This window comes from Moschus berezovskii, chromosome 27 (genome assembly GCF_049115385.1).
Source record: "Moschus berezovskii isolate FMDL1 chromosome 27, NW_MosBer_1.0, whole genome shotgun sequence".
Classification (NCBI taxonomy): Eukaryota; Metazoa; Chordata; class Mammalia; order Artiodactyla; family Moschidae; genus Moschus; species Moschus berezovskii.
This window is the reverse complement of record NC_142486.1, coordinates 15,682,462-15,710,377: the sequence shown is the minus strand read 5'-3', so window position 1 is coordinate 15,710,377 and position 27,916 is coordinate 15,682,462. Positions and strand designations below refer to the sequence as shown.

General features: G+C 46.0%; 1 protein-coding gene and 1 long non-coding RNA gene across 4 annotated transcripts; one reads left to right on the top strand and one right to left on the bottom strand.

Annotated features, from left to right (window-relative positions):
• Positions 1 to 2,908: 2,908 nt before the first annotated feature.
• Positions 2,909 to 6,366, bottom strand: SPN (sialophorin). The gene is made up of 2 exons (XM_055409847.2): positions 6,294 to 6,366; positions 2,909 to 5,924 (listed from the first exon to the last, which is right to left on the bottom strand). The coding sequence occupies exon 2, from the start codon at positions 5,906 to 5,908 to the stop codon at positions 4,649 to 4,651; it is 1,260 nt and encodes a 419-aa protein (XP_055265822.2). The 5' UTR covers positions 5,909 to 5,924; positions 6,294 to 6,366; the 3' UTR covers positions 2,909 to 4,648.
• A 97-nt stretch (positions 6,367 to 6,463) lies between these two features.
• On the top strand, positions 6,464 to 25,529 carry LOC148773649 (uncharacterized). 3 transcript variants are annotated; one of them, XR_016036596.1, is made up of 6 exons: positions 6,464 to 6,609; positions 7,403 to 7,479; positions 11,152 to 11,228; positions 14,846 to 14,932; positions 24,623 to 24,894; positions 25,244 to 25,529. It is a non-coding gene; the product is annotated as an uncharacterized LOC148773649 (long non-coding RNA). The 3 variants fall into 3 exon arrangements; XR_016036597.1 differs by having other exon boundaries at positions 25,227 to 25,529; XR_016036598.1 differs by having other exon boundaries at positions 14,787 to 14,932.
• Positions 25,530 to 27,916: the final 2,387 nt, after the last annotated feature.

Here is a 27,916-nt window from a genome sequence, read left to right as displayed (position 1 = left end):
TCCTACGTCCACACTTTTTGATCTCAGATATCTCTTTACCTTTTTCTGTTCCTCCATTTCCTTAGCTGTAAAATGGGTAATACCATCCTCATGGTTTCAGCTGAGACTCAAGTGAAAAACGTCACGGGTGACACTTACAGCCACTTCCTTTCCCTTCCTTCTTTCCAAAGTACTTTCAGGTCCCCAGGCAGATTAGAGCCAGGCTTCTGAACAAGAAAACCAGGAAACTGCCAGTTATGGTACTGGGACTTCAGGCAAGTTCCTGTTCCAGAAGTGCTGGAGATTCCATTTCTTCATCGGAACTGCCTGCTAAAGTTGCTGGGACCACTGATTGCTGGACCCTGGCCTCTTCCGAGACTTCTCTGATTCCTGCCTCTGCAGCACTAGACCCCAGCAGGGTCTGGACTCACGTGAAGCCAGCAAGGGTTCTGGGGCACAAAACTGAAAGAGCTTAAGCTCGAGCTCCATTCTTGCACCTCAGTCCTTGCTTGCCTCTCTCTAGTCCAGGCTAGCTCCTGACAGCCCTTCTCTGAACCGTTTCTCCCTTTTATCCCCCTGGACATCATTTTCTCTTGGTTTCTCTCAAGGCTCTCTTCTGTCTCCTGCAGATCTTCTTCCTCAAATTGTGGTGTCCCCTCAGTGTGGCGAGGACTGTTCCTCTTTCCCTCCTGGCGAGCATGCATGCTAAGTCGCTTCAGTTGTGTCCAACTTTGCAACCCTATGGACTGTAGCCTGCCAGGCTCCTCTGTCCATGGGATTCTCCAGGCAAGAATACTGGAGTGGGTTGCCGTGCCCTCTTCTAGGGGAATCTTCCAGACCCAGGGATTGAACCCATGTCTCTTCCTGCATTGGCAGGCAGATTCTTTACCACTCCCGCCACCTGGGAAGCCCCTTCCCTCCTGAGTACACAGCTAAACTACATTTCCCAGCCTCCCGGGAAAAGAGACCACCATGTGATTGAATTCTGTCCGGTGGAATGTGAGCAAAAGTGATACAAGGCCACTTCCAGTCTTCCCATGATGCTCCCTAGGAATGGCAGAGCCATAAGATAGAAGGAGCCTGGGTCCCTGAGTGACCTCGTGGAAGGTTGCCTCCAAATACCAACACTAAATTGTTGCATACGCAAGAAAAAGCTTCTTTTGAGTTCTACCCCTGAGATTTGGCAGTTGCTTATTAATAGCACTTAGCTTGCCCTGACACAAGAAGATTCTCTCCACAGATCTCTCCTTTTCTCACTCTACACAACGAATGACACAGTTTATGCATTTATCCATCAGTGTCATGATTTAAATTGCTATGCAAACTCAGATGACTCCTTATTTCTCCAGCTCTGATTCCTCCGAAGTTTCAGGTCTCTACTTCTAACATCCCTCCTGACAGTTCTAAAAACAAACTCATGGAGAGTTCCCTGGTCACTAGTGGTTAGGATTCAGCATTTTCACTGCTGTGACCTGGGGTTCAACCCCTGGCTGGGGAATTGATGTCCTGCAAACTGTGCAGAGCAGGCAAAATATAAATAAATACATAAGTACATAAATACTCATGTTTTCTCCCCAAACTGCTCATCTCTCTGCATTTTCACATAATTATGTCAGCATCTTCGTCTCCCGAGACAGAAACCTTGGAGTCTAACCTCATTCTTCCTCCCGTCATCTCAATAGTCAATTAGTTCTACAAATCTTATCCTCTGGATAAATATATTTCAAGCCTGACCTCTTCTTTTGCCTTAGACCAGACTTCCACCCTATCTCACTTGAACTTGGCTGATGCTCCCATCTCCGGGCGCACTGCCTTCAGGCCACGCTCCTGGATGCCAGTTTCACTCAAAAAACCGATCCAGCTCCTCCTCACAGGGGGGACGCCCTCACCCTTTCTCTCTGGGGGTGCGTCTCTGCCTTGCTTCTGTGTTCACTAAACAAACTGTTTCTCTACGTGCTCTCTCCCTTGTTGTGCTATGTCTCTGATAATTAACTTTGTACCTGCAAAAACCAAAGTCAAAAGACATCTGATCTTGCCATGGCTTACGTGGAAAACATTGCTTGCTCATTCTTTCATTCATGAACTCCTCCATTCAGTAAACACAGATGAGGTAAGCATGCCAGGCTCCGGAATCTGGAGTCATAAAGACGGCAGGAACAGGGGACACCTTCACATGATGACAGCCCAGTTGTTCTTACTGTCACATGAGGGACTGTAGGAGGGGAGGAGAAACCCTCTGCTGGGCATGGAGGCAGCTAGGGCGGCTTCACAAAGACAGTGACATTTGAGCAACATCTTGATGGTTAACAGGAGGTTGGAGGGAAGTCAAGATGTGTGTGGGGTGGGCAAGATGGGGAGTGGGCAGGCTTCAGGCAGAGCATGCGCAAATGCAGGAGTGAGTATGTGGCCCTCTCCATAGCTGGCAGCACTGGGGATCTGGGCCGTGGTCTGGCGGGCTGTCCTGAAGACACCCACTGGCAGCTCGTTCCTGGGGATACAGAAACCATCTCCAGAATAGCCTGAGTTTTCTGATGGCTAATGGCTGGACCCCAAACCTTCCCAGAACAGGAGCAGACTTATGGATGCAGAGGAAAATGAGGTGTAAATATCCACTTTTAGAAATGAGAGATCCTTCGAACCATGCTTTGAGACCCTTTTCCTGTCTGGAGAAGTGAATTACATGAGTAGATTTTTCAAGACCAAACTCCTCTTCCACCTGGAATTTGCATTGGATGACAAAGCTGTATTTGTAACTGATTATAATGTGTGGTTTTGAAAATAAAACAGGAACATGAGTTTTAAAATATAGGATGAAGAATAAGATACCGTATATGGTTGGGTGTGTGAGAGCATTCTGCTATTTAAGATACTAGAAAGTGCTGGCAATTTTGCAAAAGAGGAAAAATGTTATTTTACCATCAGGACAAAATTAGTATTTTAAATATTTTATTTATTTTTTTAATTTTTACAAATGGTGCAGGTTCCATACCTGGTTGGGGAACTAAGATCCCTCCTGCTTGCATGGCTTGGCCAAAAATAAAAAAAGGCACCCAGACATGTGTGGGGAAGACTAGATTTCCACCCCCGCTTACCCAGGCGTGGGTGGCACAGTTCTGGGTGGGTCCCTGGCCACTTTCTGCCACTTCTCTCCCCATCTCTTCCCCCACCCTCCCACGACTGACTGACCCAGCCCTTTCCCTGCCTCCCACATCCCCTCAGATCCAAACCACCTGGCAGTCACACCACCATGGTGTCCCTTGGCCTCTCCGTTTGTAGGTCAGTACGTCAGATCCTTGGTCACTGCTCCTCTTAACTCAACAACTTCCTCTTTGCAAATTTCCTCTTTGCCCTGGGGAAATACCAACGGTCTCCGGGTCCACGTGGTGCCCAGGGCACTGGCCCGGGCTGGTCTCAGAGACAGTGCCGCTGGGTCTTGTCCCCTTTTCTCCATCCCAGAGCCACAGGGATGTTCCTGGTTCTGGGACCTGTCACAGCTTCCTCTCTCACCGACCCCCCTTTGAGGACTGGAAGAGACAGACACAGTAAACGGGGAAGAGCCTCAGCGAGTCCTGGGACTCAGTGTGCCCGCTGGAGGGGTGGGGGAGGGGAAGAGGGGCTCGGGGAGGGGCCATGGGCTACTCTGAGGCTGAGTTGAAGAACGACGCTCAGTCACACACGCAGTCTCTCTCTCAATCCAGGCCACAGACAGAATTAAATCTTCCACCTCCACCCCATCTGAGCAAAGCCAAGGGCGCCTGTGTTCTCAGCACCTCCTCAGGGTGGCATCTCCCCTGCCTCTGCGGCCCTTCCTGCCCCTCCCTCACAGTCTGTACCACTCCCCACCATCCCTCACAAACCTCACCAAGCCCTCGCCTCCTGCACAAGAACTGCACGCATGAATGGACCCATGCAGACGCCAAGACTTCTAAGAACCACACCTGCCCAGAAACTTCTCACCTCTGCTCTTGGGAGGAGAAACAACCAAAGCCTCTGGCCGCCTCCGTCCGGAGGTGGGGGGAGTGTGGCAGCTGGGACCAGGGGCCAGTCTAGGGGCCCAGGGCCGTCACAGACACACTGAAAGCACCCCGAGGTGACACCACCGAGCCCGTGCTCTGGGCTGCCCTGGCACAGACCATGGCCACCCAGAGTTACAGGCAGTTCATGGGCTAATCCGGTACAAACGTCCTAATCCATGGGGCCAAATGTACTTTCCAGAGTAATCCTGAAGTGGGAGCTTGCTGGGTTGCCAACTCCTTCCCAGACGTTGGTATCTGTGGGGAATCTGCTGAGAAATCATCAGTCCAGAAGTTTGGCATTTCCGGAGACTCGGTGGCTGGTTTCAAGAACCAAAATGTGGAGGAAACGTGATGGGAAGAAGTAGGGGTTGATGAGAAAGTTTCATTCGTTCCATCTGCAAGTGTTCAGTGGGTGCAGGCCCTGGTCTAGGTGCTGGGGGTGGATGCTGGGTGTGGATGCTGGCTAGAAGAGCCAGGGTTAAGAAGCTGAATGAAGACTGAGGGTGGAGATGAGGCGTTAAAATCCAAAGGGTGCTGGGTGAAAATGCTGGGTGACGGACGAAGAGGCTGGATATCAGCCTCTTGGTGATGATGGGAGGGAAGGTGCTGAAAGCGAGAATGGTTCTGAACTCCAGGCTTGAGATTCTCGAGCACTAAGGGGTCTTCGCCTCTCTCGCTTCTGGCCCGTTAGAGGTTGGGGCCTCCGCACCCTCATCCTCGTTACCCACCAGTGGCTCCTCTTCCCCCTTTAAGCTGGAGGCTGGCCCGGCCTTTAGCTCCTCCAGCGCCACGGAGCCCTGGTGAGACTTCCGTCTACCAAAGAAAGTGGTGAGTGTGGGTCGCTGGCCAGACCCCTCCCTAAGGGGGCCATCACAGTCATTGTTACCCCCAGACGCTTCCTCTGTTGCTCTCATGGCCTCCTCATCAGACACCCGGGGGACCCCAGCCCAGGCATCTGCCACCCCGTTGCGTTTTCCACTCCTGCTTAGTGTCAAGACTCCTGTCTTCCGCTTCTGCCGCCGGAGCCACAGCAGGATTAATGCCACGAGGACGATGACCACCAGCAGGGCCACAACCACAGCCACCAGCAGGGTGCCTTTTGTCCCCTGAGCTGGAATTAGATTGTCCCTGCTGCTTATGTTTGTGGAGGTATTTGGGCTGGATGTTGTTACTCCATGGCCAGTGGAGCCACTGGTCCCCATGGGAGTCTTGAGAGAGGTAGCTGGCATGGTGACCAGGAGTCCACTGGTCCCCTTGGAGGTCTTAGGAGAGCTAGTTTTCATGATGACAGGGGATCCACTGGTCATACTGATGGTCTTCAGAGAACTAGTTGCCGTGGTGACAAGGGGTTCCCTGGTCCCACTGGAGGTCTCCAGAGAGCTTGTTGCCATGGTGACAGGAGGTCTACTGGTCTCACCAAAGGTCTCCAGAGATCTAGTTGCCATAGTTAATAGGAGTTTGCTGCTCCCACTGGAGGTCTCCAGAGGGCTAGTTGCCGTGCTTTCACCAGTTACAGTGGGGAATTCTGTAGATTTCATTACTGAGACACCAGGTATGCTGGGGGCATCAGGGATTTTCATGGGCATTGTTGAGTTCTTGGTTGAATCTTCCTGGGAGATTGTTAACTCAGATACAGGACTGCCCCTGCTGGCAGCAGAAGTTTCAGGAGAGGACACCACACTGGCTATATAGGAAGTCAAGGAAGGCGGGAAGGTCTGGTGCCCAGGGTTATCACTCATCTTAGGGAACTTGTTTGTTGAGTTGAATGTTAGGGTCCCAGAGACCGAAGAAAGAGAGTTTGTTGTGTTTCCAGTGTGCAAAGGAGGGCTGATTGGAGACACTTCAGTCAGATTGTTTGCCCCCACACTCCCGAGGAGGAGGAGAAGCAGGATCATTTCCAAAGCAACAGGCATGAGCAGGAGTTGGGACCTGAGGGTGGGGAAGTTGGAGAAGTAGAACACATAAGGATCTGGGGGCAGGGGGAGGACTGAGCCAGGCCCTCCCCTCCTGCCCACTTCCCTGCCAACTGCCGGGCCAAACTCTGCGGTTCAACGGCTTTTTCCACCCTTGCTTTCACTAGTGTCAGAAATAACAAGATGCTGGCAGCACCCCCATCAACTCTATCCCACAGGACCCCTCACAGTGCGCTCTAGCCATTGCCAACCCATCCTTCCCTGATCCCATGCAGCTCCGATGGCTCCTCGCCCTTTTTTCCCATTATCTGGCAAGGTCTTTTCAAGCCAGAGGCACATTCCCAGGTTCACTGAGGCCCATGCCCCACCATGTCCCACCGCTTACCAGCTCACTTGAAAAGGGCACAGGGCTGCGACCAGGCTGCTCCAACTCCTCCTGAAGCTGGGGCAAGACTGGCGGTCAGGGGCCCCAAGGGGAAAGGAAGTGGCCCTAGCTCCACCCACCCCAGCATCCTGCCCCACCCGCCCTGCTCCTACATTACAGTGTGATGAGAGGCATCACTCACTTTTTCACATCACCTGTCCCAGGTGATGACAGGGGGTCTCAGCTGCAGCAGGTGGGGATGGTTGGCGGGTTCTGGAATGGGGATTCCTAGATCTTCACTGGAAAATGGGATGGCAAGCTGGTGACTCTGGAACAGGTATAGGGGTCAGAGCAGGGCTGGTGGAGATGGGTGCTTGAAAACCAAGGGGTGTGGAGGAGATGGGAGGGGAAGGTGGTTTCCTTTGCCTTTGTGGTCCCCAAGCTGTTAGGTGCGCCCCCAAGGCTAGCACTTCTTCTGCCCCAGGAGGAAGTCCTGAATCTGGCTGGGGGCAGTGAGAGCCTTTGCAGGTTGCCTGAAATTCCTGGTGGGCTCTGGACTTCTCAAGAAGCTGGGGGTGGTCACCGCAACGGCCCCAGGCATGGACTGCCTGACTAAATCAAAGTGACTACGCTATGATCTTATTTTTTTAATTTTTAAAAATTTGTATTTATTTAATCACTTTTGGCTGTGATGGGTCTTCGTTGCTGCACAGGCTTTTCTCTCGTTGCAGAGAGTGGGGGCTACTCTCCAGGGGGTGGTGCTTGAGCTTCTCACTAAGGTGGCTTCTCCTGTTGCGGAGCATGGGCTCTAGGGCACATGGGCTCAGCAGCTACACCTCCAGGGCTCTAGAGCACAGGCTCAATAGCTGTGGTGTATGGACTTTAGCTGTTCCACAGCATGTGGAATCTTCCCAGATCAGGGATCGAACTTGTGCCTCCTGCATTGGCAGGGGGATTCTTTACCACTGAGCCACCAGGGAAGCCCTCCTCCTTTTTTCATTTTAATTGGAGGATAATTGCTTTACAATGTCACGTTGGATTCTGCTGTACAACATGAATCAGCTATAAGTATACATATATCCCCTCACTCTTGAGTCCCCTCCCATTATGCTATGATCTTATTTTTGCAGAAGACAAATAAAAATGTGGGAATCTACGTGGAAGACACTGAAAAGATATCTACAGAAGGATGAACAAATTTTGTTGGGTAGGAATGAGCAGAGTTCTCTATTTTCTTCTTTGGGTGGTTGCTGCTTTCTCACTTTCTTTTAATTTGGAAGCTTTGACTTTGGCATATATATGTTTTTTTTTTCTATTTTAAAAAATCAAAACTGATATTTATGTTGTGCTCAGTCACTCAGTTCAGTTCAGTCGCTCAGTCGTGTCCGACTCTTTGCGACCTCATGAATAACAGCACGCCAGGCCTCCCTGTCCATCACCAACTCCCGGAGTTCACTCAAACTCATGTCCATCCAGTCGGTGATGTCATCCAGCCATCTCATTCTCGGTTGTCCCCTTCTCCTCCCAAGCCCAACCTTTCCCAGCACCAGAGTCTTTTCCAGTGAGTCAACTCGTCACGTGAGGTGGCCAAAGTATTGGAGTTTCAGCTTTAGCATCAGTCCTTCCAATGAACACCCAGGACTGATCTCCTTTAGAATGGACTGGTTGGATCTCCTTGCAGTCCAAGGGACTCTCAAGAGTCTTCTCCAGCACCACAGTTCAAAAGCATCAGTCGTGTCCAACTCTTTATGACCACATGGTCTGTAGCCCGAAAGGCTCCTCCATCCATGGGATTTCCCAGGCAAGAACACTGGAGTGGACTGCCATTTCATCCTCCAGGGATTTTTATGTTACACAAGTAATAATACATGTACATGACATGTGACTGAAACAGGCCAATAACAGAGCCTGGGATTGTACCTAACTCACAAGCTAATGAGTTAGTCTGATGAAGACATGAGACTCCTGAGTCACAGACACAGAAACCCACCACTGGTCACTCAGCAAACAGGTGCGCTGCATCTGCTTCTGTTCCCTTACCGCCCCCCCCCCCCCACCGATTCGCACAGCGGGGAACACGGAGAGGCGTGCCCCACAGCTGAGGAACTCTGAGCTTGGAGAATTTCCTTTTTTTTGAGTAGGTGGTAAGCAAACTTGCCCTTTGTCCTGAAGGGAGACATTACTTCATCCCTCAGCATTACTCACTGTCAACACAATCTTGAGAAACTGCCTGGATGTAGAACGGCCAGGACCACGTATTGTTGGCATATCAGCAAGAGTGTGGGCTTAACAGGTGGCTCAATGATAAACGAATGTACCTGCCAATACAGGAGATGAGGGTTCGATCCCGGGGTCAGGAAGATCCCCTGGAGAAGGAAATGGCAACCCCCTCCAGTGTTCTTGCCTGGAGAATTCCATGGACAGAAGAGCCTGGTGGGCTACAGGTCATAGGGTCACAAAGAGGTGGACACAACTTAGAGACTGAGCATGCATGGACGTATGCACACAGAGCAAGAGTGTGCAAGTATGCTCTGGGCTGCAGTGGAGTGCCTCTTCCACCAGGCTCCTTGGAAAATGCTGATCCCAGGGCTGGAGCCTGGAAAGTACAAGATGAACCCAAAGAACTATCTTGTTCCCTGATTTCAAGCTATATCTCATGCTACAGTAATCAAAACAGTATGGCACTGGCATAAAAACAGACACACAGATCAATGAAACAGAATAGAGAGCCCAGAAACAAACTCACACTTAATTGAGTAATTAATCTATCAATTAATTAATCTGTCAATTAACCTATGACAAATGAGTCAAGAATATGCTATAGGGAAAAGACAGCCTCCTCATTAAACGGTGTTGAGAAAACTATACCACTTACAAAAGAAACACTGGACTACTTTCTCACACCATATGCAAAAATAAACTCAAAATAATTTGAAGACTTGAATGTAAGACTTGAAACCATAAAACTCCTAGAAGAAAATATAGATTATAATCTCCTTGACATTTGTGTTGACAATGACTTTTTAGATTTGACATTAAAAGCAAAAATAAATGGGACTACATCAAAATAGAAAGCTTCTCCACAAAGGAAACCATCAACAAAATGAAAAGACAACCTACAGAATAGGAGAAAATATTTGCAAATCATGTATCATAAGGAGTTAATATCCAAAATACATAAGGAATTCATGCAACTCAATAACAACAACAACAAAAATCTGATTTAAAAATGGGCAGAGGAAAAAGAAAAATCAAAAAGAATAGAAATGGGCAGAGGACTCAAATAGACATTTTTTCAAAGAAGACATACAGATGGCCAACAGACACTTGAAAAGATGTTCAACATCACTAATCATCAAGGAAATGCAAATCAAAACCGCAATGAGATTATCACCTCGCACCTGCCAGAATGACTACTATCAAAAAGACAAGAGGGACTTGGTGGTCCAGTGGTTAAGATTCCCAGCTCCCACTGCAGGAGGTGCAGGTTCAACCCCTGGTGAGGGAACTAAGATACCACACAGCACAACTAAGAATTTGCACATTGTAACTAAAAAAAAATTCCACTTGCCACCACTAAGACCTGTGGCCAAATAAATAGATATTAGAAATAATGATAATAAAGATAAAAAAGACCAATTTACAACCAACATAATAATTATGGATTCAGATAAGAATGAACGTTTAAAACCATTGGGTGAAATTGGAGAAGGGAGGTGTGGCATGCATATTGGATATTTTTATGGTGTTAAAGCTATATATTTGTAGTCCACAAGCTATGTATTCATTAAGGAAAAGTAGCAACTTTACAGTGGAGAAAACTAACAGACACTATCTTACCAGAGCGATCAAAGTTCACATCACCAGTGATGGGCCAAACCCAACAAGAGGCTCCAGATATGATGCACTGAGAAGGGTCACTTCTGTCCTAGTGAACAGATGTAAAACCTGAATCTAATCATTGAGAAATATCAGGCAGATCCAAGCTGAAGGGCACTTTACAAAAGCAACTGGCCCTTACTCTTCAAAAATGTCAGTGGCAGGAAGAACAAAGAAAGCCTGAGACACTCTTTCAGAACTTAAAAGAGTAAAGAGGCTTGAGGACTAAATGCAATATGGGATCGTCAACTGGAAAAAAAAGATGCTGTAAAGGACACCAAGGGATAACCGGCAGAATTTGATTAGACTGTAGAATAGATAATAATGTTGAGTTAACATTAATTTCCTTGAATTTGATAAGCATATTATGGCTATATTCCTAGTTTGAAGGAAATAACATGTTTAAAGAATGCAGGAGTCATGGTACATGATCCAGAGTTCCTCTTCAATAGTTTCACACACACAGTAATAACAATAGAAAAATTTAAAATTTGGAAGATAAAAATAAAGCACATATGGAAAAATAATATGAAGTGAGGGGGCTTCCAGGTTGATGAACACACAGAGATGGGGCGAGATGAGGGCGGGGCTTGGAAGCTCCGCCCCCTTTCCCCCAGACCTTGCCCTTTTCCTCTCTTCTATCTTGCTGTTCCTGCGTTATAAACTTTTACAACAAACCGGTTATCGAATATATCTTAACATTTTCCTGAGCCACCATTTCCCTCTATATATTTAGCACCTGGCCTGATATTTGAGAAGAACTCGACTTCAAAATGAGAAAGCAGAAAGCATATTTTGCAAATCTCTTCACAGGTGCCCATAAAAGAGAAAAAAAAAAAAGGTTTCTAGTTAGCGGTCATTAACAAAAAAGGTGAATGGCGTCATTATGTTTCCCCTAAGTCAGGAACAAAGAAGACTCAGAGCTTCTGAGTTTTTAAGATGTACCCAGATACCATACTGAAAATGTAATTCCATCATTCTTCTATTCTTTGTCGTTTAGTCACAGAGTTGTGTCTGACTCTTTGTCACCCCATGGATTGTAGCCCACCAGGTTCCTCTGTCCATGGGATTTCGCAGGTAAGAATACTGGAGTGGGTTGTCATTTTCTTCTCCAGGATATCTTCCCGAAACAGGGATTGAACCTATGTCTCCTGAATTGCAGGCAAATTCTTTACTTCTGAGCCACCAGGGAAGCCCATCAGGCATCTAATACAGGGACATTTTTTTTTTTTAAGTGGTGAAGACATGTGAAAGATCTGAGGGTGTTCACTATATTATTCTTGGGATTTTTCTTACTTGAAAAATTTCGAAATAAAAGAGCATACTGGAAATTCCTTGGTGGTCCAGTGGTTAAGACTCTAGGCTTTCACTGCCAAGGACAAGGGTTTGATCCCTGGTCAGGGAACTAAGATCCTGCAAGCCCTGTGGCATGCGCCCCCTGACACACACACACAAAAAGATAAAATAGAAAGACCTAGAATCTGATTACTCTTCCCCCACCTTCACTGTTGTCTCCCTGCTCTCAGCCTTGTCTCTCATCACCTCCTTTGGGCTCTTAGCCAAGGAGCAGCCAGAGGGACCCGGGTCAAACATCTGATCTCACCCATCCCCTGCTCTAAATTCTGAGATAGCCACCCACAGCAAAAGCCCAAGCCCTCAAAGTGGACAAGGCCACAATCTGACGCTCCCTCCCTTCCTGCCCTCATCGCCTCTGTTCCTGCCACCCAGGCCTCCAAACTGTCCCTGGAGACTCTGAGCCTGGAGGCCTCTGCGTCATTTGTGAACCTGCCTAGAAGGCTCTTTCCCGTTATCTAAATGGGTCCAGTGTCACCTTCTCAGGATGTCTTTGCCTGGCTACTGCACTGTATTGTGCAGGGGAAGGGGGCTAAAACTGTTCTCCCCTCACCCCAGCCTGCATGTCCCAGCCCCTACCCCTGCTTTCTATGGCACTTTTTATTTACTTAGTTTTTTAAAATATCTTATTTATTTATTTTTGGTTTCGCTGGGTTTTTGTTGATGCACATGGACTTTCTCTAGTTTTGACGAACAGGGGCTACTCTCCAGTTGTGGTGTGCAAGCTTCTCATCGAGGTGGCTTCTCTTGTTTCAAAGCCCAGGCTCTAGGGCACGCTGGCTTTACTAACTGTGGCTTGTGGGCTCGGTACTTGCAGCTCATGGGCTCCAGAGTGCTGGCTCATGAGTTGTGGTGCATGGGCTCAGTTGCCCACGGCCTGTGGGATCTTCCTGAACCAGGGATCAAACTGGTGTTCCTTGCATTGCAAGGCAGATTCTTAACCACTGGATCACCAGGGAAGCCCTCATTGACTTGTTTGGTAAACAGTAGATGCTCAGTGATGTTTACTGGCTGACAAGGAGTTCTCTGGCTGAGAGAAGGAAGAATGCATAGGGGGAAGAATTGTGCCATTGAAGCAAGGACGCCTGAAAGGGACCAGGCGAGGGTGGAGCTGCAAGCACTGGGTGTGCCTGTAACTGTGAAGGCTGCACCCAGCCCACAGACCTCCAGGAAGTCCCGTGAGGTCATCGGAGGTCTGCAGGTGCTAGAGTGGGGCAAGCGACTCGTGTTCTATGAAGATAATATTTCTGCCCTCCCCAGGGTTTGGGCTTTCAGCTCTGATCTCCTGCAGGTCTCTGAGGGGCTGTTTCCAGGCAGACATCCAAGCAGACGGGAGCCTGCTCCTCCCTGCCCCTAAGCCTGAGGCCAAGGAAGCCTCAGATGAGGGATCACAGGCACTTGAACTGCGACACTTACTGTCTGCACGGCCTGGGGTCAGTTGCGTCATCTCTCTGTCTCAGTTTCTTCATTATCGGGGTCCAGCCCCGATATGACCCAGGGTATCCTCGGGATGAACGGCGTCGGCGTCAGAGAGAGAGAGAGAAAGAGAAAGAGAGAGAGAGACAGGGGCTGATGATTCCTTGGTTTACGCTGGAAACCAATAAAACCCCAGCACGGGGCTTGCTCTGTTTACGTAGGCCGCAGGCGCCCTCTCAAATCACTTGAGGCACCCCACCAGGGCACCCCCTCGAGTGGGTCTTAGAAGCCCAGGCAGATAAGTAAACTCAGAGGGCCCAGCGCTCCAAGGATCTCAACCAGAAAAAGAAGAATAGAGAAAAGGATGGAAAGAGAGAAAGAACGACACGGGGAGACCAAGCTTCAGTGAGCAAGGCCCAAAATTTTATTTTCCAGTGCTGCTTTTATACCCTAAGTTATGCGCATAAGAAACAGAGAAAGGGAGGTATAGATTCACACCAAAATCACGTGGGGTCAGCAGTCTTGACCCTTATCAGGATCAGGGCTTATTTTTGTGTGATAAAAGTTTTAGGTGATTTACATCATCTTCTGGCCAGGGGGCCTGCTAACAGTTTTATGGCCCTCTCTCCTGACAATAGGTTAGTTAGCAAGTAAAAGACTTTTCTTTTAAGGTGACTTTCCTAAAGTTAGGTGGTAGACACATAACAAAGTTACATTCCTATAAGGCACCGGTGTAGTGAGCTGCAAGAAAGGAACTTATTAACTTAAGATCTGATGTGGTTAAGTCAAAGGATTAATATATTTCCAAGGATACAATAGATAGAGGAAACTGCAGCAAGCATTGATTCAACAATGAAATCTTTTCTAGTACTATTCTAGTGATTTTAACTTCTTCAACAGATTCCTGCATGTTAGGAGCCCGGACAAACTTGTCATGCAAGTTAGAAAGCTATCAGAGGGGCTTGGATTGGAACACTCCTATTAAGCCGAGGAGAACTTTTAAACTACAGCTCTGAATTAATGTTTTCAGAGAAAGGTGGTTGGGGGAAGCCCCTGTAAGTATTAGAGGACTTGGTAAGAGGCGTAAGATAGTAAAGCAGTCAGATTCCAGTTTTCTTTGGGGTAGATGCTCAGGTAAGTCCAGGGGGCTCCTCGAGTCCTGATTAGCCTTTGCCCGTCAGGCCTCTTCCCCAGTTGACCTTTGCCACGGGTAGGATTTCCCTTGCTGGCTCCCGGCACTTCATCTATAAATAGGGACAAAAATACTATTCTGGGGGACTTCCCTGGCAGTCCAGTGGTTAAGACTCCATGCTTCAGGGACTTCCCTGGTGGTCCAGTGGTTAAGAACCTGCCTTGCAATGCAAGGGACATGAGTTTGATCCCTGGTCAGGGAGCTAAGATTCCCTCATGCTGTGTGGCACAGCCAATATATACATATACATATACTGTTTTTCAAAGTTCATAGGAGGATTAAATTAGATAGTGTAGAGGGGCAGGGCAGTCCCTTAGTAAGAGCCTAGTAAACAATAACTGATGTGTACAAGCTGTGTTGTGATGTCCCATCTAATCCTCCAAAGCCTGGGCCCTTTCCTCCCATCCACAGCCCTCTCCAGGAACAGGGCTGACAAGTCAGGCAGCCCTTCGCTCCCTGCCACCTGCCCCCTCCCAGGGACTTTCTATCTGGTCAGAGGGGTGCTTATGTACTACTAATTTATTATTGAACGTAATGATTTCTCAATTTTTATCAAAGTAAACGCATATTATAAGCACCGAGTGTTTATCATGGAGGGTAATACTCCTCCCCTTTCCCTCCCAAGTCCTAGTCCTGGAAAGGAACCGTTCTTTAATCTCTTTAATTTATTCTAGTCTCAATTCTTCTGGTGGCTCCATATTCCTCAACAACATGTTAATTCTGCTGTTTCTAGAAGTATCCTTCCTGCCTGCCATTAATCCACTGGCTTCCAGCTCCAGTAGAAAAGTATTTGACCCATTGGCCCTGTCCCGCTTCCCAGGTCAATGCCATCCCTCTTTTTTAAGCCCTCTGTCACTGTAACTGCAGTTGCTTTTGTTGCTGTAAATTTAGTAGCTCACGGTAATTTTTGGTGTCAGCTGTCATGTGTGGCGAGATGACGGTTGGAGAGGACTCTTAGGCCAGACTTCCTAGGGCCAGACCCCCAGACTCAGCCGCTGACAGAGTGTGTGACCCTGGCCAACAAATGTCACCTTCCTGTGCCTCAGGCTACTGAGCTGTGAGCAGGAGTTAGCCTTGTCCTAAGGATTCGGTGAGCTAAGCCAGGGCTAACTTTGCCATCAATCTTTTAAAGAGTACAGGTCAACTGAGGACCTAATTGGTTTTATACTAAACAGCCCATGAATTCAGCAGCATCTCACCTAGCCAGGAGAAAGGTGCTCTGAGGGGCTGTACAAATAGAAGGCTTTTGTAGGCCTAAGTTGGGCAGGATGAGGAGGCGATTAGCCAAAGAAAACAAAGGATTATATTAGTCAATTGTTTCCTTACAGGCAGGGGTCAGGAAAGATAGAAGTCTTATCAAGGAAATTACCTCACTAGTATTGATCACGGAGAAGGCAATGGCAGCCCACTCCAGTACTCCTGCCTGGAAAATCCCATGGACGGAGGAGCCTGGTGGGTTGCAGTCCATGGGGTCGCAAAGAGTTGGACACGACTGAAGCGACTTCACTTTCACTTTTCACTTTCATGCATTGGAGAAGGAAATGGCAACCCACTCCAGTGTTCTTGCCTGGAGAATCCCAGGGATGGGGGAGCCTGGTGGGCTGCCGTCTATGGGGTTGCACAGAGTCAGACACGACTGAAGTGACTTAGCAGCAGCAGCAGTAGCAGTGTTGATCAAGAAGTTCCAGACTGGTTAATTTAAACTTTCATGCCTGGGAACAGCTGACATTGTAATCAGGTTAGATATTAAGTTTTGGTTTGAGTGGCTTGGCTTAACACAAGTGGACTCCATTTGAGGCCTGTTATGCTAAAGCTGAAACTCCAATACTTTGGCCACCTCATGCAACGAGTTGACTCACTGGAAAAGTCTCTGATGCTGGGAGGGATTGGGGGCAGGAGGAGAAGGGGATGACAGAAAATGAGATGGCTGGATGGCATCACTGACTCGATGGACATGAGTTTGAGTGAACCCGGGAGTTGGTGATGGACAGGGAGGCCTGGCGTGCTGTGATTCATGGGGTTGCAAAGAGTTGGACACGACTGAGCGACTGAACTGAACTGAACTGAACCTCATTTTTAATAGATCATAAATTCCATGTAAATGTTGGCAATTATAAATCCTTTCTTAGAAAAATATTTATTTACTTATGTATTTATTTGGTCATGCCAGGACTTACTGCAGCATGTGGGATCTAATTCCCTGACCAGGGATCGAATCTGGGGCCCCTGCATTGGGGGCATGGAGTATTAGCCACTGGACCACCAGGGAAGTCGTTTTTTAATTTTTTTTTCTTTTTTATAATGTCAGTGGCTGGAAACTTTATTTATTTATTTTTGGCTGCACCATGCAGCATGAGGGAGTCTTAGTTCCCCAACTAGGAATTGAACCCCATGCAGTAGAAGTGCGGTATCCTAACCACGGTACCACCAGGGAGTTCCCTCTTATATAACAAATTCTTGACTGTCACTTTGTGGTTTCCCTTTCCTGATCTCTCTTCTGCCTAGTTTCTTATATGTGTACATTTAGTTTTATAATGCTTAAAGTAGCTAATACTTGCATTCTCTTCTTTGCATTGTCTAGAGCTGTACCGTCCAATACAACACCATGGCCAAGTGGGACTATTTTAATTTAAATTCATTAAAATTCATTACAACTTAAAATTCAATGGAAAGAAAGATGTGGCTTTTATACACACACACACACACACACATACACACAATGGAATACTACTCAGTCATAGAAAGAATGAAATAATGCATTTGCAGTAACATGGATGGACCCCTAGGGATTATCACACTAAGTGAAATAAGTCAGAAAAAGACAAAATATCATATGTTATCACTTATATGTGGAATCTAAAAAAAAATGATACAAATGAACTTATTTATAAAACTCACAGTCTTAGAAAACAAACTTATGGTTATCAAAGGTGAAAGGGATGGGGAGGGATAAATTAGGAATTTGGGATTAACAGGTACACATCATTATATATACAATAGATAAATAACAAAGACCTGTTTATAGCACAGGGAAACTATATTCAATATCTTATAATAACCTATACTGGAAAAGAATCTGAAAAAGTATATATTATATAATATATATATATTTTTTACTCTATATATTCTATAATATACATGTAGGATAAAATAATATATATATATAGCTTTCCAGGTGGCACTAGTGGCAAAGAACCCATCTTCCAATGCAGAAGACAGAAGAGATGTGGGTTCAATCCCCGGGTAGGGAAGATCCCCTGGAGGAGGGCATGGCAACCCACTCAAGTATTCTTGCCTGGAGAACCCCATGGACAGAGGAGCCTGGTGGGCTACAATCCACAGGGTTGCAAAGAATCAGACATGACTGAAGCAACCTAGCACGCATGAGTTGTTGTATGGCAGAAACCAACACAACATTGTAAATCAACTATACTTCAATTAAAAAAGATTTTAGCTAATTAATTTATTTCGGCCACACTGGGTCTTTGTTGCTGAGAATGGGCTTTCTCTAGTTGCGGTGAACAGGGGCTACTTTCTAGCTGTGGTGTGTGGCCCTCTCATTGTGGTGGCTTCTCTCGTTGCAGAGCACAGGCTCTAGGGAGCTCAGGCTTCAGCAGTTGTGGTGCACAGGCTTAGCTGCCCTGCAGCATGTGGGATCCTCCCAGACCAGGGATCGAACATGTGTCTCCTGCATCAGAAGGCAGATTCTGAACCACTGGACCACTGGGAAAAAACCAATGTAAAAAAAAAATTGTTTTAAAGATTTAAAATTATCTCCTTGGTTGCAACTAGCCAGCCACATTCCAAGTTCTCAGAAATGACACGTGGCCAATGGCTTCACTGTATTCGTTAGCACAGTGAATATTTCAATTATCTCAGAAATTCAAGATCAGCACTGTCTGATCTAGAGTCTGGATCAGCAATGTCTGATACAGGGTTTGAGTCTAAAAATGGAACATTATTCATTTTCTTTCCTTTAAATATTATACCAATATTATTCAGTGCGCAGTCTAATAATTTACTAAGGTTGCTGCTGCTGCTGCTGCTAAGTCGCTTCAATCGTGTCCGACTCTGTGCGACCCCATAGATGGCAGCCCACCGGGCTACACCCTCTCTGGGATTCTCCAGGCAAGAACACTGGAGTGGGTTGCCATTACTCACTCTTAATTATGCTTCTTTATTTTTTCCTAGAATTTTGAATTGCTTTTCCTAGTTGCTTGCTCTGAGTGGCCTACCTGTCCCCCTGCCTCTCCTCATGGCTACACAGCTTCATCCTGGGACTGGTGGTTATTTCTCTTGAAAGTGGAATCCCCTGTTACCTGAACCCTACATCCTTCTCTCATGATTTATCCCTCATTTTTGTTGGAACACATCCTCAAGTCACTTCCTAAGAAAGTGACCTTCCTAAGAAGAAGTTAAACTTTCAAATAATCTTACACCCTAATATGTCTTTATTTTATTCTTATACTTGCTTGATACAGAATTCTTGGCTAAAAATAATTTTAGAATCTAGAGGGTGTTGTCTGATCTTCTTCTGTCTGAATACTTGATTTTGCTGATGAAAAGTCTGATGCTAATCCAGGAGTTTTTTCTCAAAAAAAAAAAGGAAAAATTGAATGCTTTCAAGTTGGGAAGCCCTACTCCAGTACCTAAATCCCCAATTAGCTTTATTAGTTCACTCTAAAGTATGAATATACGTAAAATTAATACCAGACAGTCAAAAAAAGCCCTTGAAATGTGAAAAGAAAGTGCCCAGATTAAGTAACCCCATCATCCATCCTGTCTTCCTCTTTCCTAAGAGAACCCCAGTTCATTCAGATGGCCACCTTTCTGCATATCAGGGACACTGACACACCCTTTCAGCTCCAGGAGAAAGTCTGATGATCTACAGTAACCACCACCACTTCTACCCACAATTGGATCAGAAAAGAGAATGTGACCTCATTCTAGCCACTGAGTTGCAAACTTATAAGCTTTGAAAGTTCTTCTTTGCCTAAAACAAAAACAAACAAACAAACAGGAGAAATGACTTTTCTTTCCTACCATGTGATTAAAACACATCCTACAACTCTAGGAAGAACCAGCCCTAGGATGCTGACAACGTTATGGGTGCAGAGAATGGAGACAAACAGCATGGAATCCTGGAGGCATTATAAAAACCCAATCAATGAGTCCTGAGTCCCCTTCGGTCCCCTTCTATGGGCTTCCTATTAGTTGGTAAAATTGCAGAATACAAAATCAGTACATAAAAATCAACTGTGTTTACATACACTAATAACAGACAATCAGAAACAGGAATTAAGATAACAATCCCATTTATAATTGCATCAAAAAGAATGAAATACCTAGGAATAGATTTAACCAAGGAGGCAAAAGATCTGTACACCAAAAACGATAAGGAATTCATGAAAGAAACTGAAAAAGACAGAAAAATGACAATATATTTCATGTTCACAGATTAGAAGAATTAATATTGTTAAAATGTCCATACCACAAAAAATAATCTAGATTAAATGCATATCAAAATTTTAGTAGCATTTTTTTGCAAAAATAAACAATTCTAAAATTTGCAAGGGATCACAAAAGACACCAAGAGCCAATGCAGTCTTGAGAAAGAACAAAGCTGGAGGCATTACACCTCCTGACTTCAGCCTATATTACAAAGCTACAATAATCAAAGCAGTATGGCACTGGCATAAAAACCGACATAGAAATCAATGAAACAGAATAGAGAGTACAGAAATAAATCCACAAAATATGGTCAATTAATTTACAACAACAAACCTAAGAATATACAATGAGGAAAGGAAAGTTCTTCAATTAATGGTGTTGGGAAAACTGGACAATCACATGTAAAAAAACTAGTCTTTGTTGTTTAATGACTAAGTCATATCTGACTCTTTTATGACCCCATGGACTATAGCTCACCAGACTGTTCTTTCCATGGGATTTTTCAGGCAAGAATACTGGAGTGGGTTGCCATTTCCTTCTGCAGAGGATCTTCCCAACCCAGGGATTGAACCTGCATCTCCTGAATTGGCAGGTGGATTCTTTACCACTGAGCCACCAAGGAAGCCTTAACCTGTACCCTTATCTTACATCATACACAAAAAATATCTCAGAATCGATTGAGGTTTGAACTTAAGACTTGAAACCATAAAACTCCTGTAAGATAACATAGGCAATAAGCTCCTTGACATTGGTCTTGACAATGACTTTTTGAACTTAATACCAAAAACAAAAGTAAACAAGTGGGACTTCATCAAACTAGAAAGTTTCTGCACAGCAAAGAAAACTACCAATAAAATGAAAAAGCAGGGACTTTCCTGGTGGTCCAGTGATTAAGAATCCACCTTCTAATGCAGAGGACTTGGGTCTGATCCTTGTTCAGGGAACTAAGATCACACAGGCCGAGGAGCAACTGAGCCCACACACCCCAATTAAGACCCAATGCAGCCAAACAAACAAAATCCAAGGCTAAGAAAGAGCAAATAAAGTGACGAACTCCACATTTGACTATGAACTTCCTGGGGCCGACCCCCAAAGGGACAATTTTTATGATGAGTTCTCTTATTCAAGGAGGAAGAAATACAATACTTCCTCAGAAGAGTCTGGTGTTTTCCTGGCACTCACTTATAAAATTACTTTTCACACGAGAATATCCTTCATTGCTGGTTATTGTCAGGGATGACATCAACCAACAACATGTCAGTCATGAGAAAGGGTCTAGGCCTTGAAGGCAAACATTCTAGCCTGACTCCCTGACATTAACTCTGTGAAGTTGGGCACATTTCTTTTCTTTTTTCTTTTTATGACTGTGACATGAGGCTTGTAGGATTAGTTCCCCAACCAAAGATGGAACCCTGGCCCCCCACAGTTACAACACTGAGTCCTAACCACTGGGCCACCAGGGAATTCCCTTGGGTACATTTCTGAGTCTCAGTTTTCTAGACCTTTGAAATGAGAATAAAGAATCTACCTCACAATGTTATTTAATTTGTTCATTTATTTCATAAATATTTGTTGAATACTACAGTAAATTCCCCGGTGACTCAGCGGCAAAGAATCCGCCTACAATGCAGATGATGTAGGAGATGTGGGTTTGTTCCCTGGGGGGGGAAGATCCCCTGGAGGAGGCCATGGCAACCCACTCCAGTATTCTGGCCTGGAGAATCCCATGGATAGAGAAGTCTGGTGGGCTACAGTCCATGGGGTTGCAAAGAGTTGGACACGACTGAAGCCACTGAGCGTGAAAGCAGCCATGAGTTAGGCATAGTTTATAATCATGAACCAAAGAAAGTGCCAGTCACCTGTCCTCCTGGAGGTGACTGTCTCCCAAGGGGAGACAGAGTCTAGACACATCTACAGTGTTTGTTATTATGGAGAACAAAGTCAAATCAAAGACCCTATCAGCGGATCATGCTTGGCGTGTTCTGGGAACCTCAAGGAAGCCAGTGTGTCTGAAGCAGAGCACATGCCAGGGAGAGGGTGGGCGGGGAGGTTGGAGAGAAAACAGGGCCAGATCCTGGGGGCAGGAGTTCCTGCACTGGGTCAGGTGAAAGATGAGGGCATCTGAACCAGGACGATGGGCAATGTGGAGGGCACTTATCACCTGCTGCCTATCTTCTGAGGTAGAACCAATGGAATTTCTTAGCCTATTAGATTTGGTGGGGGTGGGGGGGTGTTGTGAGAGAGGGGATCTGACAACACCAAGATTTCTGTTGCAACTAACTGTAAGAACCAAATTGTGGTTTTCTGATACGGGAAGGCTGGCTGGCGATGTAGCAGGTTTGGGGGAGAAGATAAAGAATTCATCTGGGAACATGCTAAATTCGATATGCCTCTTAGACACTCAAGTGGAGGTTCCAAGTAAGGAATTCTCTAAGAGCTCCTACCAGCAAGTGAGGAGCTCCCAGAAGACACCCACACTGAAGGTTGTGAATTTGGGGGTCATCAGAATATGGTTGGTATTTAAAGCCATCTGTCTGGATGAGCTCAGCTCAAGAGTGAGTGTTGATGAAGAGATGAGGACATGTGAGATGGGTGTTACTCCAGTGAAGAATGGGCCACAGTGGCTCAGAGAGGTTAAGTGACTTACCTAAGACCACACAGCTCGTATGGGGTAGAATCTGCATTCACAACTAGGTCCTAGTACTGCATTCAAAATGGTCTTAGATCTTTAGTACTGCTTTACAGTTGACATTGTAGGCTTCTCTTTATCCAATTTGACCTGGGGCTATCACTAAGAGTGTTTAAAGGGTTTGTGTGCATGCGTGCTAAGTTGTTTTAGTTGTGTCTGACTCCGTGCAACCCTATGGATTGTATGTATATTTCATTTACAATGTTATGTTAGTTTCAGGTATACAGCAAAGTGATTCAGGTGTGTATATATATTTGGGCAAGCTAAGTCACTTCAGTTGTGTCCAACTCTTTGCGACCCCATGGACTGTAGCCCACCAGGCTCCTCTATCCACGGGGATTCTCCAGGCAAGAATACTGGAGTGGGTTTCCATGCCCTCCTCCTAGGGATCTTCCCAACACAGGGATCAAACCTGTGTATCTTACATCCACCTGCATTGGCAGGCAGGTTCTTTACCATGAGCACCACCTGGGAAACCCTTCAAGGATTTAACTGGTATTTAACTGGTGGGCTCTAAGTCCTTGATGTTTCCAGCTGAGCTTTGAGAAAAGCCAGAGAATCAGGAGTCCAAGTTCAGGCTTGGAGGTCTGATGGGATTCCCACACACCGAGACAGTGGGATCTGTGTGCTTTGCAAACCAGAGGTGGTAGGAATTTAAATATTAGATTTTGGAAGTTAGAGGACCTGGCTGACCAGGTATTGGCCATTAAGGCATGTTTTGGGATCCATTCCAGCCCCAGAAAAATTAATGAAGTACTCAGTACACCCGTGCAGCTTTCCTCCAGTCTGGAAAATGTCACCAACAGGTGTCACCAACTGCTTGCCCTCATCCCAGCTCTAAATTGAAGGGAATGGTAAAATGATAAATGACAAATGGTAAGATGGTAAATGATAAAGATAATGCTTGTCTCTCCAGGAATGCTATAAGATTAAACAAGAAAATGTCAATGAAATCACCCAGCTTGTCAAGCCCTAGCACAGAGTTGAATTTCTTCTCCTGCCTCGGCCATTAAGAATCTCAGCAGAGATTCCTCAGAAGCCATAAGACTTCCAAGGGTCCCCTCTCGCCTCTGCCCCAGGCACTTGTTCAGTTTGACACATCCCACCTAGGAAGTGGTTTTCAGAGTTCCATAGACCCTGGGGTTCAGAAGTGATGCTTTGGGGCTTGTCACCCTAGCCTAATTTGTCAACTGCCTTCCACCCCCCAGATCCCTTCTCTGCCCTGCTCTCTACCCTGGAGGCTCCTTTGCTCTCTGGCTCCCACTTGGGTTCAGCTAAAGGTAGGACAGGCTGGAGATCAGAGGGAAAGAGAAGAGAGGACATTTCTGCCCAGCTCTGGTCACACCTCTGACTTTATCTCCCTGATCATGTCAATAGCATCTGTGAGGTGACCTCCTGTGATATTGTGATTCAAAATAAGAAATACAGATTTGACCTTTGTCTCATTTCTGGCACAGAACTCCCCCAAACCACACACACACTGGAATTGATAATCAGAATTTTACCCCCTCTAGGTGTCTCCAGCTTTCACTGGGGTTCAGCGACACTATTTCTTCCCTTAAATCCTGGAATTATTAACATTTTCCCTTTATTGTTAGCCTCTGGGGGCTTCAACATTCTTTGTAGGTTCCTTTCATCATACCTATAACTCTACCAGGAAACCCTATATTAAAGCCTCTGGAATTGTGCTGTCCCATACAATAATCACTGCAATTTAAATTCAATTTAACTTGCAATAATTAAAATTAAATACAATTTGGGACTTCCCTGGTGGCCCAGTGGTTAAGAATCTGCCTTGCAAGGAAGGGACACTGGTTCGATCCCTAGTGGGGGAACTAAAATCCCACATGCCTTGGATCAAATAAGCCTGAGAGCCACAACTAGAGAGTCCTCACTACACAACAAAAGATCCCTCACGAAGCAAGGAAGATCCTGTGTGGCATAACTAAGACCTGATGCAGCCAAATAAAATAAATTAATTAATTGAAAAAAAAAAAGAGCCACTGGCCCAAGCAATCCCTCCATTACCCTCCATGGAGTCATTCTGGCTACTCCTTCAGGAAACTCCACATTCAGAAGGCCCCACATTCCTGCTACTGATGGGTTTACACCCAGATAGCACCTGGAGAATGGACTGGAAACCCACTCCAGTATTCTTGCCTGGAAAATTCCATGGACAGAGGAGCCTGGTGGGCTACAGTCCACAGAGTTGCAGAGTCAGACATGACTGAGCACACATGAGTTTGCGAGAGCAATTGTACACCCTGCCCTTGTGTTATCGTGAGGACTAATTTATATGAAATTTAGTCTAGTGCCTAAGTGCACAGTATTAGTACTTAATAAATGTTGGCTATTATTATGTCCACCCAGGTGGCGATAGTGGTAAAGGACCCAACTGCCAATGCAGGAGATATAAGAGACACAGTTTCGATCCCTGGGTCAGGAAGATCCCCTGGAGGAGGGCTGGCAACCTACTCCAGCATTCTTGTCTGGAGGATCCCATGAACAGAGGAGTCTGGCAGGCAGTCCATAGGGTCACAAAGAGTCAGACACGACTGCAGCGATTTATCAGCAGAAGCATTATTATCACCACCAAGGCAATTTCAAGAACAATCAGAAGACAAACCTCCAGTAGGCTTCAGGTAGGTGTTACATGTCCTGCTTCCTTGTAAATCCCAGAATAGCTGGTGGCTGTAGGGCCACAGGTAACCTGCTGTAACCAAGCAGGACCCTATGGGGCCTTCCTAGGATTGCTCCCTGCCTCCTGCCTCTTTACTGTAGAAAAATGTCAGCCTCCGAGGTCTTCCCGGAGTTCCGAAGAATAAATTTAATCAGAGAAATGAGAAAATGCAGAAGTGAAAGAAAATAGTCAAACAAGACAAAATAATAGTAGTTTAGGCATTAAACAAAGTCAAGGACCTTTAGTTCCCTCTCTTATCAAGGGCTACAGATAATACTTGGATCTATTTTGCAGATATTTTCTATTTGCAGAAATCCCCTCCAGATGGAAGAAGTTCGCTGTATATTGCCCACAAGCACGTAGACCCCAGACAGGTTGGAACCAGAAGGTTGATGATGCTGACTTTGGTTACCTCACTACAAACCAATCAGAAGAATGACCACATGCTGATCATGGGCCCTGCAACCCTCTCCTCAACATGTAGCCGCTTCCTCTTTCCCCTATACAATCTCAAAGCAAAAACTTGGGGAGTGGGGAATTGGTTCTTTGGGATGTGAGTCCACCTTCTCCCTAGGATTGCTGGCTTCCTTAATAAAGGTGTCTTTCCTTATGTAGCACTTGTTTCGTATTGGACTCTTGAGCAACGAGCAGCCAAAACTGAGTTCAGTAACAAGCCCATGGCCATGACACTCAAGGACTGGCTCCTTCTACCACCCTGTTTCCCCATGCCTGCCTCTAGCCCACATGGCATGGGTGCTCATGAACACAGAGAATGAGAGCTTTCTGCTGACCTCTGTGGAGAACTCTGGGGACATTTGTAGAAAGCCAAAAGCTGCCCTCTATTGTCTCAACTGCCACTGATCTGGGGGCACAAGGTGGGGCTGGGCTGGGGTACAACATAGTGTAACCAGAGAGCCTGCCTGGAGCTCTGACCAGAATGGAGTAGCAGGGGCTGGATATACCTACTTCTTAAGTTTTTAAAAATTTTTATTTTTTACAATATTTATTTATTTGGCTGCATCGAGTCAAAGTGGACAAGTATGGGATCTTTCGTTGCAGCATCCAGGCTTCTCAAGTTGAGGCACTTGAGCTCTAGCGTGTTCAGGTTCAGTATTTGTAATACGTGGACTTGGTTGTCTCTCGGCATGTGGGATGTTAGTTCCCCAACCAGGGATTGAACCTCCTACGTCTCCTGCATTGCAGGTGGATTCTTTATCCACTGCACCATCTGGGAAGCCCTCCAGTCCTGTCTAAGGAATTGTAAAAACAAGCCTTGAAAGCATCACACTGTTTCCAAGGCACTATGACCCTCTCACTCCCAAACTTCTTGGCCAAGTAATAAAACTGGGTTTTAATTAATTAATTAATTATTTTTGGTTGCACTTGGTGTTCGTTGCTGCGTGTGGGCTTTCTCAAGCTGTGGTGCGTGGGCTTAGCTGTCCCCCAGGCCTGTGGAATCTTCTCTGACCAGGAATCAAACCTGTGTCCTCTACATTGACAGGTGGATTCCCTGGACCACCAGGGAAGTCCCAGCATAACTGTTTTTGAGAACAAAGTTCAAAATAATTAAAGGAGGAGATTGCCACCTATGTCTGAGTGAGGAGGTCAGCAAATCCTCTCCCCAAAAGTAACTATAAATCTGGGCAAAACAGACAAAATAGTCACTTCGGAGTTCTGAAACTAACCAAACACATGCCCCAATCTAAGAAGGAATTGACTTGAAAACTGCTCAACCTTCAGTTAGAACTGGGGGAGGCTGTTCTTGTGTTCTTGCTTGAGGCTGCTTCATCTCACCTCATCCCAGCTGCCAAGGTGGGACAGTCTTGTGGGCTAGCAGATTCACCGATGAAGGGGGCTCATTGGATTTAGAGATGCAGACAGTGCCCACACCAAGCAATGCTGCTGGGAGAAGTAGCCAAATTGGGTGTGTGCAAGTGAGAAGAGCCGATGCTTTTACTAGCCTGATGCTGTGGTTGAGGTTGAGGCACGCATACTCCTGGTTGAGGCTGTGTGCATTTGCAGTGGAGGGCATCCTTCCACGCTTGGCTAACCCTGGGGCCACATGCACAGAGAAGCTTCAAAAGGGCTCAGTGGAAAATAAAGCTGAGGCCAACTTGAAAACAGCTTGAACTTTATACTCTCCTACCCACACACAGATCTGTTGGCAGAGGATAGAATTCTCACTGATGCGAGGTAACGCAGTACAGCCTCCATTCAATAAGTGGCTGACCATTAAGTGACACTGACACAGAGGTCTTCCTAGGAACCCAAGCTTAAAAATAAAAACATCAATTGGTTAAAAGACAAAACACGAAAAAACAGGGTAGAGGCCATGGCCACACAGCATGAAGGAGGCAGATTTCACAGATACTGCCTACCAGGCTAATTATTAAACAAACAAACAAACAAACCATGACAACAACAACCTTTAGGGGGCATCAGTCCAAACTCAGTGGGAAAAAAAATGTAATAGACCAAGACTTTGAAGTACCTATTATAAATACGTTCAAAGAAAAGCGTGACAATAAATCAAAGACTCAAAGCATGACAACAATGAATCAAAAATAGATCATCTTGAGAAGGGGGAGAAAGCATGGATTTTTTTCAAAGGAAAGAAGTTCTGATACCTGCTACAACATGGACAAACCTTCAAAACAGTATGCTAAGTGGAATAAGTTGGACACAAAAGGGCAAATTCAGAGAAATAGAAAAAATGGAGATTACCCGGGATTGGAGGGAGAGAGGAATGGGGAGTTTTTTGTTTAGTTAGGGTATAGAGTGTCTGTTAGGATGATGAAAAATTTCTGAAGGACTTCCCCGGCAATCCCGTGGTTAGGAATCCACCTGCCAACATGGGAGACAAAGGTTTGATCCCTGGTCTGGGAAGATTCCACTTGTCGTGGAGCAATGAAGCCCAGAAGCCACAACTACCAAAGCTTGAGCGCCCTAGAGTTCATGCTCTGAAACAAGAGAACCACTGCAAT